The 12,303-nt window shown below is 30.7% G+C and overlaps 2 protein-coding genes across 3 annotated transcripts in view; one reads left to right on the top strand and one right to left on the bottom strand.

Moving 5' to 3' along the window:
* Nucleotides 1-1,483: 1,483 nt before the first annotated feature.
* Nucleotides 1,484-4,260, bottom strand: LOC105142758 (glucose-induced degradation protein 8 homolog). 2 transcript variants are annotated; one of them, XM_011050540.1, is made up of 7 exons: nucleotides 4,044-4,260; nucleotides 3,625-3,766; nucleotides 2,902-3,049; nucleotides 2,755-2,830; nucleotides 2,550-2,661; nucleotides 2,312-2,403; nucleotides 1,484-2,158 (listed from the first exon to the last, which is right to left on the bottom strand). In XM_011050540.1, the coding sequence occupies exons 1-7, from the start codon at nucleotides 4,074-4,076 to the stop codon at nucleotides 2,114-2,116; spliced, it is 648 nt and encodes a 215-aa protein (XP_011048842.1). In that variant the 5' UTR covers nucleotides 4,077-4,260; the 3' UTR covers nucleotides 1,484-2,113. The 2 variants fall into 2 exon arrangements, with proteins under 2 accessions (XP_011048842.1, XP_011048843.1); XM_011050541.1 differs by having other exon boundaries at nucleotides 2,144-2,173.
* A 5,725-nt stretch (nucleotides 4,261-9,985) lies between these two features.
* XBCP3 (xylem bark cysteine peptidase 3) overlaps nucleotides 9,986-12,303 on the top strand; it is a 3,363-nt gene continuing 1,045 nt past the window's right edge. Inside the window, exons 1-4 of the mRNA XM_011050538.1 lie at nucleotides 9,986-10,561; nucleotides 11,100-11,335; nucleotides 11,521-11,661; nucleotides 11,756-12,187. Of these exons, the coding sequence (XP_011048840.1) occupies nucleotides 10,024-10,561; nucleotides 11,100-11,335; nucleotides 11,521-11,661; nucleotides 11,756-12,187 (1,347 nt within the window). The 5' untranslated portion in view covers nucleotides 9,986-10,023. The remainder of the gene's footprint in view (nucleotides 10,562-11,099; nucleotides 11,336-11,520; nucleotides 11,662-11,755; nucleotides 12,188-12,303) is intronic.

Here is a 12,303-nt window from a genome sequence, read left to right as displayed (position 1 = left end):
ATTTTTTAAAAATTATTTTTAATATCAGCATATTAAAATAACTTTAAAATAAAAAATATTTTTTTTTTATAAAAACACTTTTAAAACATAAAAATAAACAACTATTTTTTTATTTTGAACCTGTATGAAGATTTAGTTTGTTTGATTCACTCTTCCCTACGCTCATGGAATTGAGAATGGGATTGTCGAATCGCATTTTATTTCCTTCGAATGTAATCTTTCATCGCTTGCTTAGCTCTCAAAAGATTCATGTTCGAGAGCGTAAATGGCTATCTCCATAAACTAGGTCGCGAACCCCATTGATCAAGATCTCGAGGATTAGGAACTTTTTACATAATTCAACATTAACATCACGGCAAACAAAAGTTTTATTGAATTCTTTGTTTTATGTTACAGGGAGGGTAAGACTCGGGGTTTAACAGGCTCAATAAAAAGATGTTGAAACTAGAGGATCTATTGGAGTCGTGGGTATAGAGGCCTCGATCAAAGAATTTCAAATTTCAACCGTGTTCTTGCACATGGTTGAAACTTTGAAATTGTTGCCCTGGAACTTGAAAGCCCTTCCCTCCCTTCAGGCTTGCATGGTGTAGGGGCAACTATAGAGTTTGGGCCTAAAAAGTTCAACCTTTTTATAACCGGTATGTATTATCATCTGGGCTTACTTCTTTTTTAATTGTGATCTGTTTTATGATGGTATTTATAGCTTAATCAAAAACTTTTTTTAAAAAAAATAAATTATATTAGCTTGAATTTGAATTAAAAACTTGACTGGGTTAATCAAGTTTTTATTAAATCAATATTTTGATCAGGTTTTAAAACTTTATTTTCCAAGTCAACTCATCTACTTTATTTTCCAAGTCAACTCATCTCATCACGTTATGGTTAAGATTATACATGCCCAAAAAAAATAAAGAAATTAGAAAAAGTTTTATGATCTTGTGCCATTAACTTATAAAAAACTTGTTTATTTTTGTATTTCAAAAATATTTTCAAAAAAAATTAATTTTTTTCTTTACTTCATTTTTTTTTAAGATCATTTTAATATCAAAAATAATTTTTAAATATAAAAAATTATATTATATTAATATATTTTAAAAAAAACTTTAAAAAATAACCACAACATTATATATAATCTATAATTCAGCGCAGTAAGTTTTTGGGTTCGTAAAAAAATCACCTGATAATTTAAAAATGAATGAGAATCAATTTTTTTGGGGTTCTAATGATCATATTGTTGCAGCCTTTGCCAGTCGTTTGCTTGTAACTGACAGCCTCTGTAAAGTTCGTGTCTCGAAATATATGTCGCTGGTTTCTCCCATTTGGATTTTGGAATGGCATGTATGTAGTGAAGTCATGTTAGACAGAAACAGCTTCAAACAAGACCTAGCAGTAGCCCGTACTCCAAGCAACTTTTAAACCAAATAGAATGCTCTGCACTAAAAGATAGTGAAACCTCCTCCTCACGGGTAGGGCAGCTGTCAAATGATGGTAACCTACGTTCTAATTACTAAAATCATCCACTGCCAGCATATGCAAATTTCCAACATCAACATTCCAGAATTACAATTCGTTTTATGGTGCGCCCTGTACACCATATCACAGAAATAGGATTACAAGCACAACAACCATTGGCAGTTCTTACAATCAATATTATGTTTTTTTTTACCATATGCTAAGTCATGGTGCCATGAAATAGCGTGGTCCTTCCATCCCAACCTTGCTCCACTAAACAAGACTTCGAATATCGTCAAATCAGGATAAATTTGACATTAGGACACAAAATAATCTAAATTCCTAGTCTCTAACATGCAAGCAAAAATTTACAAGCCACTGGATTGTCAAAACCATGGACAATGACAAATCCAATCAGCGCAGAGTTGAAACTTAAATGCACTAGTGCTGTGGTCAATCAAGAGGCATACCTCACCAAATGCAGGCAGAAGCAGACGCGGGAGTCAGCTGACAGCCTACTCAGCAACTTTTTCAGATGCAGGGGCGTTGATAACTGTTATCTTCCCATGAACAAACATTACACCAAAACCATACAGTGGCAACAAGATATGAAGTAGCCTTCATTAACTCTTCAACAGAATGTTTTAATCACTTCCAGAATCTAGCCTTTGAGAAAGTCCTTCAGAGAAAATGAAGGAATCTCATCCTATAAAAACACATACTAAAAGAGTAAAGCATAACTATACCAATAACAAATTAGCCATCGAGAAACTCAAAGACAGTTGAGATATCAGCAGAATTAGATAAAATCCCCAGCCTCTAACGGTTTCAATGGGGAAAATCATTAACCATGCCTTACCTTACCATGATCTTGATTTAAACTTTGCCTTACAACTATCGTCTGTTGTATCAGTCTTTCCACTGCTGTATAGCTTGGCAAGTTTCTATGGGCTGGTATCATTCAGGACCAACAAATAAATAGAGAAGAGTATGAATGGTAATTATAGAAAGAATCATCAAATCAACAAGAAGCACATTTTTTAGTATGGAATCTTCTGAAAAAACATGGAACAAGGAAAAAAACTGCAGGAACAAACCAAGAATGGCTCGGTTTAGTTTGTCTGCAACATGCTGCTGGTACTCCGAGCCAAGCAGATGAAACATTGGTGATTTTTCTGGTTCCTCATAAGCAAGCAGAGACAGAAAGTCCTGCAGCAAAATTAAATGGTTTTTCATTTTCCAACAATAGTAGACTCAAAACAGTAGCTATGCTTAAAGTGGTTTACTCAGGAAGGAACATACTTCAAGCTTTTCAAGTAACTTCTGCTCCTTCCCAAATGGCATCAACTTGTTTTGAGCAAATTCCAAAGCTTCAGTGCTGTCCATTAGCATACAAGGATTTAACATAAGTGGAAGATATTCTTGGAAGTACACTATTCTACTACTTACCACTTCTTAGCACAAACGAGCTCAACAAAATGAAGGCTCAAAAGATCAAAATGCAAGTCCTTGTTATTCTCCAATAAGTCAGATGCCACTTGTTCTGTCAGTTCAATGGCCTTTAGTGCATTCCCCTCTAGGACACAACAGAATATCCCTGAGCACATAGCTTACGATTAGCAACAGTATAAAAAAGAATAGAGATCAGCAAAGGAACAAAGCTGAAAATCATTGTCAGATCATTTATATCCAAGAAAAGTACAAGCAAACTACTATGGTAAACTACTATGGTAAAAAGAACAGGATCTATGGTTTATCGCTACTGATGTTTAAACAATACATATCATTGCATAGCAGTAGCGGAGCAATATCTGCTCGATTCTTCCAATAATCTTCATGAAAACAACCAACGTCACCAGAAAGAGGAATGTATGAAAAGAAGTTGCAATGGAAACTGGTAAGTGCAGCAATTAAGCATGGTAAATAGTACTTTTTACACCAAATTGGGGCTAGGTAGCCAATCGCCAAAACACAAGCAAAAAAGACCACATAAATTCCTTTTCTTTGAATATTGACAAATTTAACAAGCTCGACTTACATATCTCGTGACTAAACAAGTTCAAAACTTAAAAGCTACAAGCATTGTGACTGAAAACATTGAAAAAAGCAAGTGGTCATGCTTTAAAGTTACAAATCCTACTTTTCTGTCAAAAACTGAAAAGATTTCCATACCTTTTCTTTTCTCCATGTCCTCAATATAATCTGCAGGTTCTCGCATCCCAGTACAATCCACGAATGATTCCAGAGTTTCTCTATAACAATTATGCACCAGATAGGATAGCACAATATTGTGGATATCATTATCTTTGATACCCTGTAAATACATATAAAAACGACGCATCCACACATTAGAAAATTGAGAATAACCCGGAAACCCTAATTAATATTAATACCAACAGTTGCTTCAAACAATTCGATTAATCAGCATCAATAATACCCGTAACTATATATCCCCGACATTGCAAAGCAAACAATGTAAAATACAAATTAGGGTTCGATCATAAACAACAGTTGCTGGGTGTAAAATTGTAACGCAACCAGAAAGGAACGCGTGGTAATCTGAGATTATAATGATACTAAAAATTACTTACAATCTGTTCGTAGTGACGAGGATCAACGTCCATGGTTGACTGGGTTAGGAAGCTGATTACAGGTAGGCTGAGGAGATTAAGGTTCTGATGATTTGGTGGCGTTTGTCTTGTCGGGGGTGTTAAGATTTCTAGGGCTATCTTTGCTTGAAAGAAATGGAAAAGTGATCGGAAGCAGAGAAGAGATTTCAGTGTGTGCTTGCTTCAACTGCCTGTTGAAACTCTGAGTGTCATGCAATTTATATTTTAAATTATTTTTATTTAAAAGTATATTAAAATAATATTTTTTAATTTTTTAATTTTTTTAATATAATAGTATTAAAATCATTTAAAAATATTAAAATATTATTTTTTAAACTAAAAAAAAAATAAATTTGAAACAAATAATATTTCAAACACTATTTCTCTTATTAAATATTTAGTATAAAATTAAAAGGTGCATGAAAAATATTCACTATATTTTTTTATTTCAAACACTATTTTTCTTATTAAATATTATTTCTTCGTATTATTATGATAATAATTTATTATATTTTTTTATTTTTATTTTTTATTTTTTTAATTTAATTATTTATAATTTAGAGTTGATGATATGGTATATTAAGTATAAAACTAAAAGAGACAGTGAAAACATTGTTTCTCCATGTCCATTAATATTATCAATTATCATAATAATTCATGATATTTTTTTTTTATTTTAATCTCTTTTTCTTCTTGGGTTATTTTTTAAAAAAAATTAGTTCTTATATACATAGTTATTAAATTCGGACTGACTTGACGGGTTGATCTAGAACCTGATCGACTCGATGAATAGATCAGTTTGAATTTGTCAAAAAACCGATTGGTGTAATAACTCGAAAAACCCCGGTTAATCTAGCAGGTCAACCCATGATCCGGGTAACCTTAACAAACCTGAATGAGACCCTGCATTTTAAAGGTGGTCGGCTTGAGATGATTGCAAGTCAATCCGAGTGGTTGGAGATCTTGAGGCTTGGGGTTGAGTTCCATTTCTTTCTTCTGACCTAACAATTGATGATAGTAACTTTAAGGAAATTGAAGGCTAAACAGGACCAAACTCAATTTTAGAAGAGAAAGAGAGGTAATAGACAGCAATACCAGCACCACAGACTTTATTACCATTATTAATGTCTTTAACATCTCTCTCTCTCTAGCTAATATTTTCAAGCAAGTAGAAACTATAACAGGAATTGGCAAGGGAAAGATGTCAAAGAGAGAGGATTTGTGTGGTGTTTTTAAGTTTTAAAGCATAAATGCATCAAGGAGCAAGGATTGTGCTTCACCCCAAAGGAGAGCATGTCAAAGAGCCACAGAGGGTAGAAAAACTGTAGGAAGATGGTGAGATTAAGATCACGTTTGTTTATTGGAAAGTAATTTTTTTAAAAAATAAATTTTAAAAAAATAAATTATTTTTTAATATTTGATAGTATAATAAAAAATAAATTAGAAAATACTTTTCAATATTTGGTTACGTCATGGAAAATAAGTTAGAAAATAACTTATTAATGTTTTATTTTTTTAAAATTTATTAAAATAATGAGAAATAAATCTTACAAATTAAAAATTTGAATGAAAATAAAATTGAAAAAAATAATTTCATAAATTATCTCAAATAAAATAAATAATAATCAAAATAATAGAGATCAAATCTAAAAAATAAAAAAAAATAAAAGATAAAGAAATTAAAATAATAATAATTAATATTTCATAAATTATTTTAAATAAAATAAGTAATAATCAAAAAAATAAGGATCAAATTTGATAGATAAAAATTTTTAATAAGAAAAAAGCAAATAAAAATTATAAAAATGAGGATCAAAATTAATATAAAAATTAAATTTTAAGGGATAAAATTGAAAAATAAATATTCAAGATAAAATATATACAACAGTCAAAAGTTTAAGGACAAAATTTGATATAATCAGAAAATAATATAATATTTTTAAATTTTTCATAATTTTAGAAAGTATTTTTCGCCTAAATTTTTCAGGAAAATATTTTTCTGAAAATCAAGTCAAATTTTTATTTGACTGGAAAGTATTTTTCATTGACCAACTTTTCTGATGATAAATAAACATAGAAAAATCTAAAAAAGTAGTTTTTCAAAAATCACTTTTTGATAAACAAACATGACCCAAGAGATCTTTGTACAAAACAACCAACAACCAATAACATCACCATCTCCCATGCCCATGCCCTGCCAAATTGAGTCCCACTTTACCCTTTTATTATTGTCTTCCTTTTCCATTTCTTATCTTTAAGTCTTTAACTATCTAACCCATAAATAACCTGGGTTTTATGAATTGATTTGGGTTGACCCATCAAATCTAGAACTCAACCCTTTAAACAGGTCAACTCCTAGAATGGATTTAACAATTATGCTTATATGAAGTGTTTATAAAGATTTAGAATTGATAATTTATTTTAATTTGTTTTTTATATGGTTATCGTGATATCAAAAAAAATCTCAGCATCGGACTAGTATTATAAAAATATCACAACATTACAGTATGATTTTTTTTTTAAAAAATTTTTAATTAGATAAAAAATAATTTTAAAAAAACTAGATTATTAAACTTTGTCGAGTCAATAATCTGGTTTGCAAGTTTGGCAAAAGAACCTTAATTGTCCTATATCACCAATTTAGTGGTGGTTTTTATTTTTACTATTTAAACTTAAGTATATAATAATTTATTTATTATATAGTTTAAAAATATTTTTAAAAGATATATATTATTAAATTTTAAAAAATTCATGAGCTCCACAAATCTAACAAATTTAACTTTTATTTTAGCTATGATAATACCAATTGAATAGTTGGTAGGTGTTAACGTTGTTTATGATTGTGATTCTTTTGTAAGAGGGATGGTGCATGAAATTATTTTGGAGTTGGTGAAGCTTAGTCAACTGAAAATTTAAATTTAATGTTGGGTTTGTTTAAGAGTATAGTATAAATTATTTTTTAAAGTAATTTTGGTTTGAAAATATATTAAAATAATATATTTTTTTTATTTTTTTAAAAGATTATTTTTCATATTAACAAATTAAAATAAAAAACATTAAAAAATTAATTAAAAATAAAAAATTATTATTTTTATAAATATAATTAGACCATAATACCAACCAAGCGAAACCATTGTCTTAATTGTGTTATTAAATAATAAATCGATATTCCAACTATTTGAAGCCCAATAGTACTCAATTATCAACAAGATAAATTATTTCACTGCATTATAAACTTGAATTAAAGATGTATTTGATATTATGATGAAAAATAGGTTTAAAAAAACTATAAATTATAATTTTTTAATCAAGATTTTAGAGAAAAAATTAGGATAAAATTGTGGTGCGTTAATTAATCAAATGCTTTCAGATCAAAGAAATGCATATTACACGACATAAACAAGCGGAGTCTTTATGGTCCAATCCAATAAACATGGGGTTGTTCACAAGGAGTAATACCAGGAGTGAAGGGTTTTGACAACGTGAAACCAGAAGAATAGTGAAGCTTTTTTTTAATCTTTAATAATTTAAATACTCGTGAGAAGTTCAGCCAGGAATAAAAAAATAAAAGGTTTGGAGCGGGGAAGGCGACGGTGGATAAATTGATTTATAAACGATTTAGTATATTGGTAGCTTTTATTTTTTACCTGATAGTATAGAAAAAAACAGCAGTGAAGTTAAGAATTTTTAAATGAGAGAGTAAATTAATAACGAGTACTTGATGTTATATAAATATATATTATATAAAAAAATCAATTTGAAACACATATACTAATTTATATTAAATAAAATTAATTTAAAAATATTTTTAAAATAAAAAATTTACATTATAATTATTATCTTCAAGCTTTCATATTTAAAAACTATTTTATAGTAATTTCATTAAAGATATTTTTTTTAATGTATATAATTAAACTGTTATTTTTTTATTTATCTATTATTTTATTCCACAATTTATTCTTGATAATAGCAAAAGGTAGTTGCAGTCCACACAATAATTCTTAGATCATTATATAAATTTGATTTGATTATTAAACAATCATAATTATTTTTAATTCTAAATAAATAAACACTTATTGTTTATTTTTATATTAATATATTAAAATAACTTATTTTTTTATTAATATAGACTTTTTATTTATTTATTTTACATACAAAAATATCTCTCACATTAATTTTAACTAAATACATATTTTTTTAAATATTTTTTTTTATAAACAACAACTAATTTTTCAATTTATCTTTTTAAAGTTATAAATATAAAAACTGCCACAATCCCATAATCTTATTGAAAACACAATTGCATGGTGTGAATTCCAACCCACCAAGAAAGAATAACATTGAAAGTCGGGTTGCAAATCCAGAGAGAATCTCTAAGCAAACAATCTAAGAGACTCAAGAAAAACAAAGAAACCTTTAGCGGTTTCTTTTAATTAAAATTACTTTAAAATAATTTTTTTAATTTTTATATCAATATATAAAAATCATTTTAAAACATGTAAAAAATATAAATTCAATTTTTTTTAAAAAATAAATAATTTTTTTTTTTAAATTAGAAAACGAATCAACGATATCAAATACAATACCAGAGTGCCAGGCCGGGCAAGACCGCGCAAAGAACAGACGCATCGCTTTTGTTTTTTATTTTTCATGTTTCTTTGTGTTAACTCTTAACTTTACTATGGTTACTTTTATCTTGATTATCAACGCATGACGGAGATTCAGAAAGACCGGTTTGGAATGATTTATCCACTCAACGGTCCACAAAGAAGTAATTATAATTATCCTATATTCCGTCTCATCTTTATTTTTTCCCGATAGAAAGGAGCTTTTTCAAAAAAGTATAGGTGCATTTTAAAAAATTAAGGCAAACCTCTAATTAGTCTCCCGATTGCAAGCTAATTCTCAATGTAGTCCTCAAACTACTAATCTTATCAAATAGATCCCCTGAGTTTCTTATATTTTCCAACCGGGTCTCAAGTTCAAAGCCTTCTCATTTTCCCAACAAAAAAATAAAAATAAAAATATCTCAAGCAAGGTATTATATGCAATCTAGATAGAAAACATCAATGGACATAGATGCGAACTTGGTAGTTTAAGATTGTAATAGTAATTATTTTTTAAAATATATTTTTTAAAAAATATATAAAAATAATATTTTTTATTTATTTTTGATATGAATTTATTGAATAATAAAAAATAATAAAGAATAATTTGAATAAAAAAATAAAAAAAATAATTTTTTACCCTAAAAACAAATATATGCTTAATGAAATTCAGTTGCTTCAGGGGCTCAATTGATAAAACTAATGTTGTTTTCGAAGTTATCTACCCCTTTTTTCACAAAGGTCTCTCTTCTATAATACACACACACACATGCATAAATACATGCATGTATTTCGATCCAGTGGTTCTGCTTGAAACTGTTTGTTTCCTTGCCAATAAATGAGAACGGGAGAGAGTCTGGTGGGAACCGAGCAATAAATACATTAGCTTCAGAAGAACAATTTATTTATTTCTCGTTAGATATCAACATCATGAATTTTCAACAACCCAAATTTTCTGATTTGTGAACGGGGAGGTAGGTACATGAATCACGTACCAAAGTTAAAAAAAATAGAAATTAGCCTTAGATTAACAGTCCAAGTTAATTATGCTGGTGCAAGATTTTTTAAACAATAATCTTTTTTTTTTTTTTGGTATGAGGGTCGGATAATGCTGTTGAAATAATACATTTAAAAAAAATATTATATTAATTTAAAAAATAAAAAAATTATTTTAATATATTTTTAAATATAAAATATTTTAACGCGCAGGTAAAATGAACGAAGGCCAGCCCTTGCCAAGAAAAGAAAGACACGGAACTAAAAAGTGTACCGACAGTTCTTACCATTTCGCTTTTTAACTGGCCGGCACGTGAAGCAGCAATATTAGAGATGGCAGGCTTGGTGTTTTATAATTTATGCGAAAAGGAAAGTTCCAGTGTAAAACAGCCATGTTTCACAACTTGGTTGGCACTCCATGCGTGTGGGCAATCCAGTCCAGTAAAACCCCAGAGAGCCAAAAGTCACCTCTTTTTTCTCTCAAACAAAAAATGAACTTCCTTTGCATCTTTGCACTCACTCTCCTAATCTCTGTTCTTTCTCCTTCCACTGCCTCTTCTGGCATCTCTCAACTGTTTGAAACGTGGTGCAAAGAACATGGTAAATCATACACTTCGCAGGAAGAAAGGTCTCATAGACTTAAAGTCTTTGAAGACAACTATGATTTTGTTACAAAACACAACAGCAAGGGTAATTCTTCTTATACCCTTTCTCTCAATGCCTTTTCTGATCTAACCCATCATGAATTCAAGACTTCTCGGTTGGGACTCTCTGCTGCTCCTATGAATCTTGGTCATCGGAATCTAGAAATTACTGGGGTTGTTGGTGATATCCCTGCTTCGATTGATTGGAGAAATAAAGGGGCTGTGACCAATGTCAAGGATCAAGGGAGCTGTGGTACGTGAGTTATATATTTGATTTAGTGGTCGAAACTTTTAACTTATACTTTAAAGCTAAGTCGTATGATTCTCAATGTGATTGGATTTTGCTGTGACATTTCTTTTAGGTGAAAGGTCATAGTATGGTGAATGATAAGCAAAATCATTAGTCTCTATGCAAAACCAAGTCTTGAATTTTTGTTTTTTAAGAAGTCTACCTGACTAGGAGGGTTTGTAGGTTGTGTAATTGAATTGCTGTCATGATATAGTGTAGTGGCTAACTGTATTTGGTGCCTGATGTTTCCTTGTGATGGTGACCGCAAATTTTATTCTAGCTTAAACGCTTTACTTTTTCCTGACTGCCTTGTTTTATCATCTATAAATCATACACGGGACAATACTCGATGCCTGTCCTTATCTAGGTGTTGAAATGCACATACACCTGGTTTTGTGTATTTCAGAACATCCTTTGTTGTCTATAGAAACTAAATCAGCTACTTAAGAACTAAGTTTTTCTTAATATACTTTGGAACTAAATCAGCTACTGGATTATCTAGGTGCTTGTTGGTCGTTCTCAGCTACTGGAGCCATCGAAGGCATTAATAAGATTGTCACTGGATCTCTTGTTAGCCTTTCAGAACAAGAGTTGATTGAGTGTGATAAAAGTTTCAATGATGGTTGTGGGGGTGGACTCATGGACTATGCATTCCAATTTGTCATAAACAACCACGGGATTGATACCGAGGAAGATTATCCATATCGAGCTCGGGATGGGACCTGCAATAAGGACAAGGTGAGAACATTGATTTTACTGTTTGCAGTCGTTGCTGAATTATTTCAGCTCTTTTGTTCAGATTCTTTTCTTCACTTGCATATGCATCTGGAGGCACTTGTCTGTTTGCCATGTAGATTTTTTAGTGTTTTAATTTGGACTAGATAACATTTTCAATATGGATGCTTTGCCTTATTGTATTGCAGATGAAAAGGCGTGTTGTGACTATTGATAAATATGTTGATGTGCCTGAAAACAACGAGAAACAGCTCTTACAAGCTGTGGCAGCTCAACCTGTGAGTGTGGGTATATGCGGCAGTGAGAGAGCATTTCAAATGTATTCAAAGGTTTGTCCTTGTGGCAATCAATACCAATGACTACTGAAATATGTAAAACAAACATAATTGTGATTGCAAGTTTTCTGATTATTTTGTGTGATAGGGGATTTTCACTGGCCCATGTTCAACTTCTTTGGATCATGCTGTATTGATTGTAGGATATGGGTCAGAAAATGGAGTGGATTACTGGATTGTGAAGAACTCATGGGGAACTGGTTGGGGAATGCGTGGTTATATGCATATGCAGCGCAATAGCGGCAATTCTCAAGGGGTCTGTGGTATCAACATGCTAGCTTCTTATCCAGTAAAGACGAGCCCAAATCCACCACCTCCACCCCCACCAGGACCCACTAAATGTGATCTTTTTTCTTACTGTGCAGCAGGAGAAACCTGCTGCTGTGCTCGCAAATTTTTTGGAATTTGCATTTCATGGAAATGCTGTGGATTGGATTCTGCCGTATGTTGTAAAGATCGACTCCACTGTTGCCCCCATGATTACCCAGTTTGTGACACGGACAAGAACATGTGTTTTAAGGTCAGTATAACTTCTCTGCTTTCATCTGGGCATTGAGAGTGGTGTCCGTGAACTGTCGAAGCTGCACATAATCATATAATACTCTGAATATCTATTGAACATTATAAGGCATTCCT

This window comes from Populus euphratica, unplaced genomic scaffold, assembly GCF_000495115.2.
Source record: "Populus euphratica unplaced genomic scaffold, PopEup_1.0 scaffold217.1, whole genome shotgun sequence".
NCBI lineage: Eukaryota > Viridiplantae > Streptophyta > Magnoliopsida > Malpighiales > Salicaceae > Populus > Populus euphratica.
This window is presented reverse-complemented; position numbering and strand designations above follow the sequence as displayed.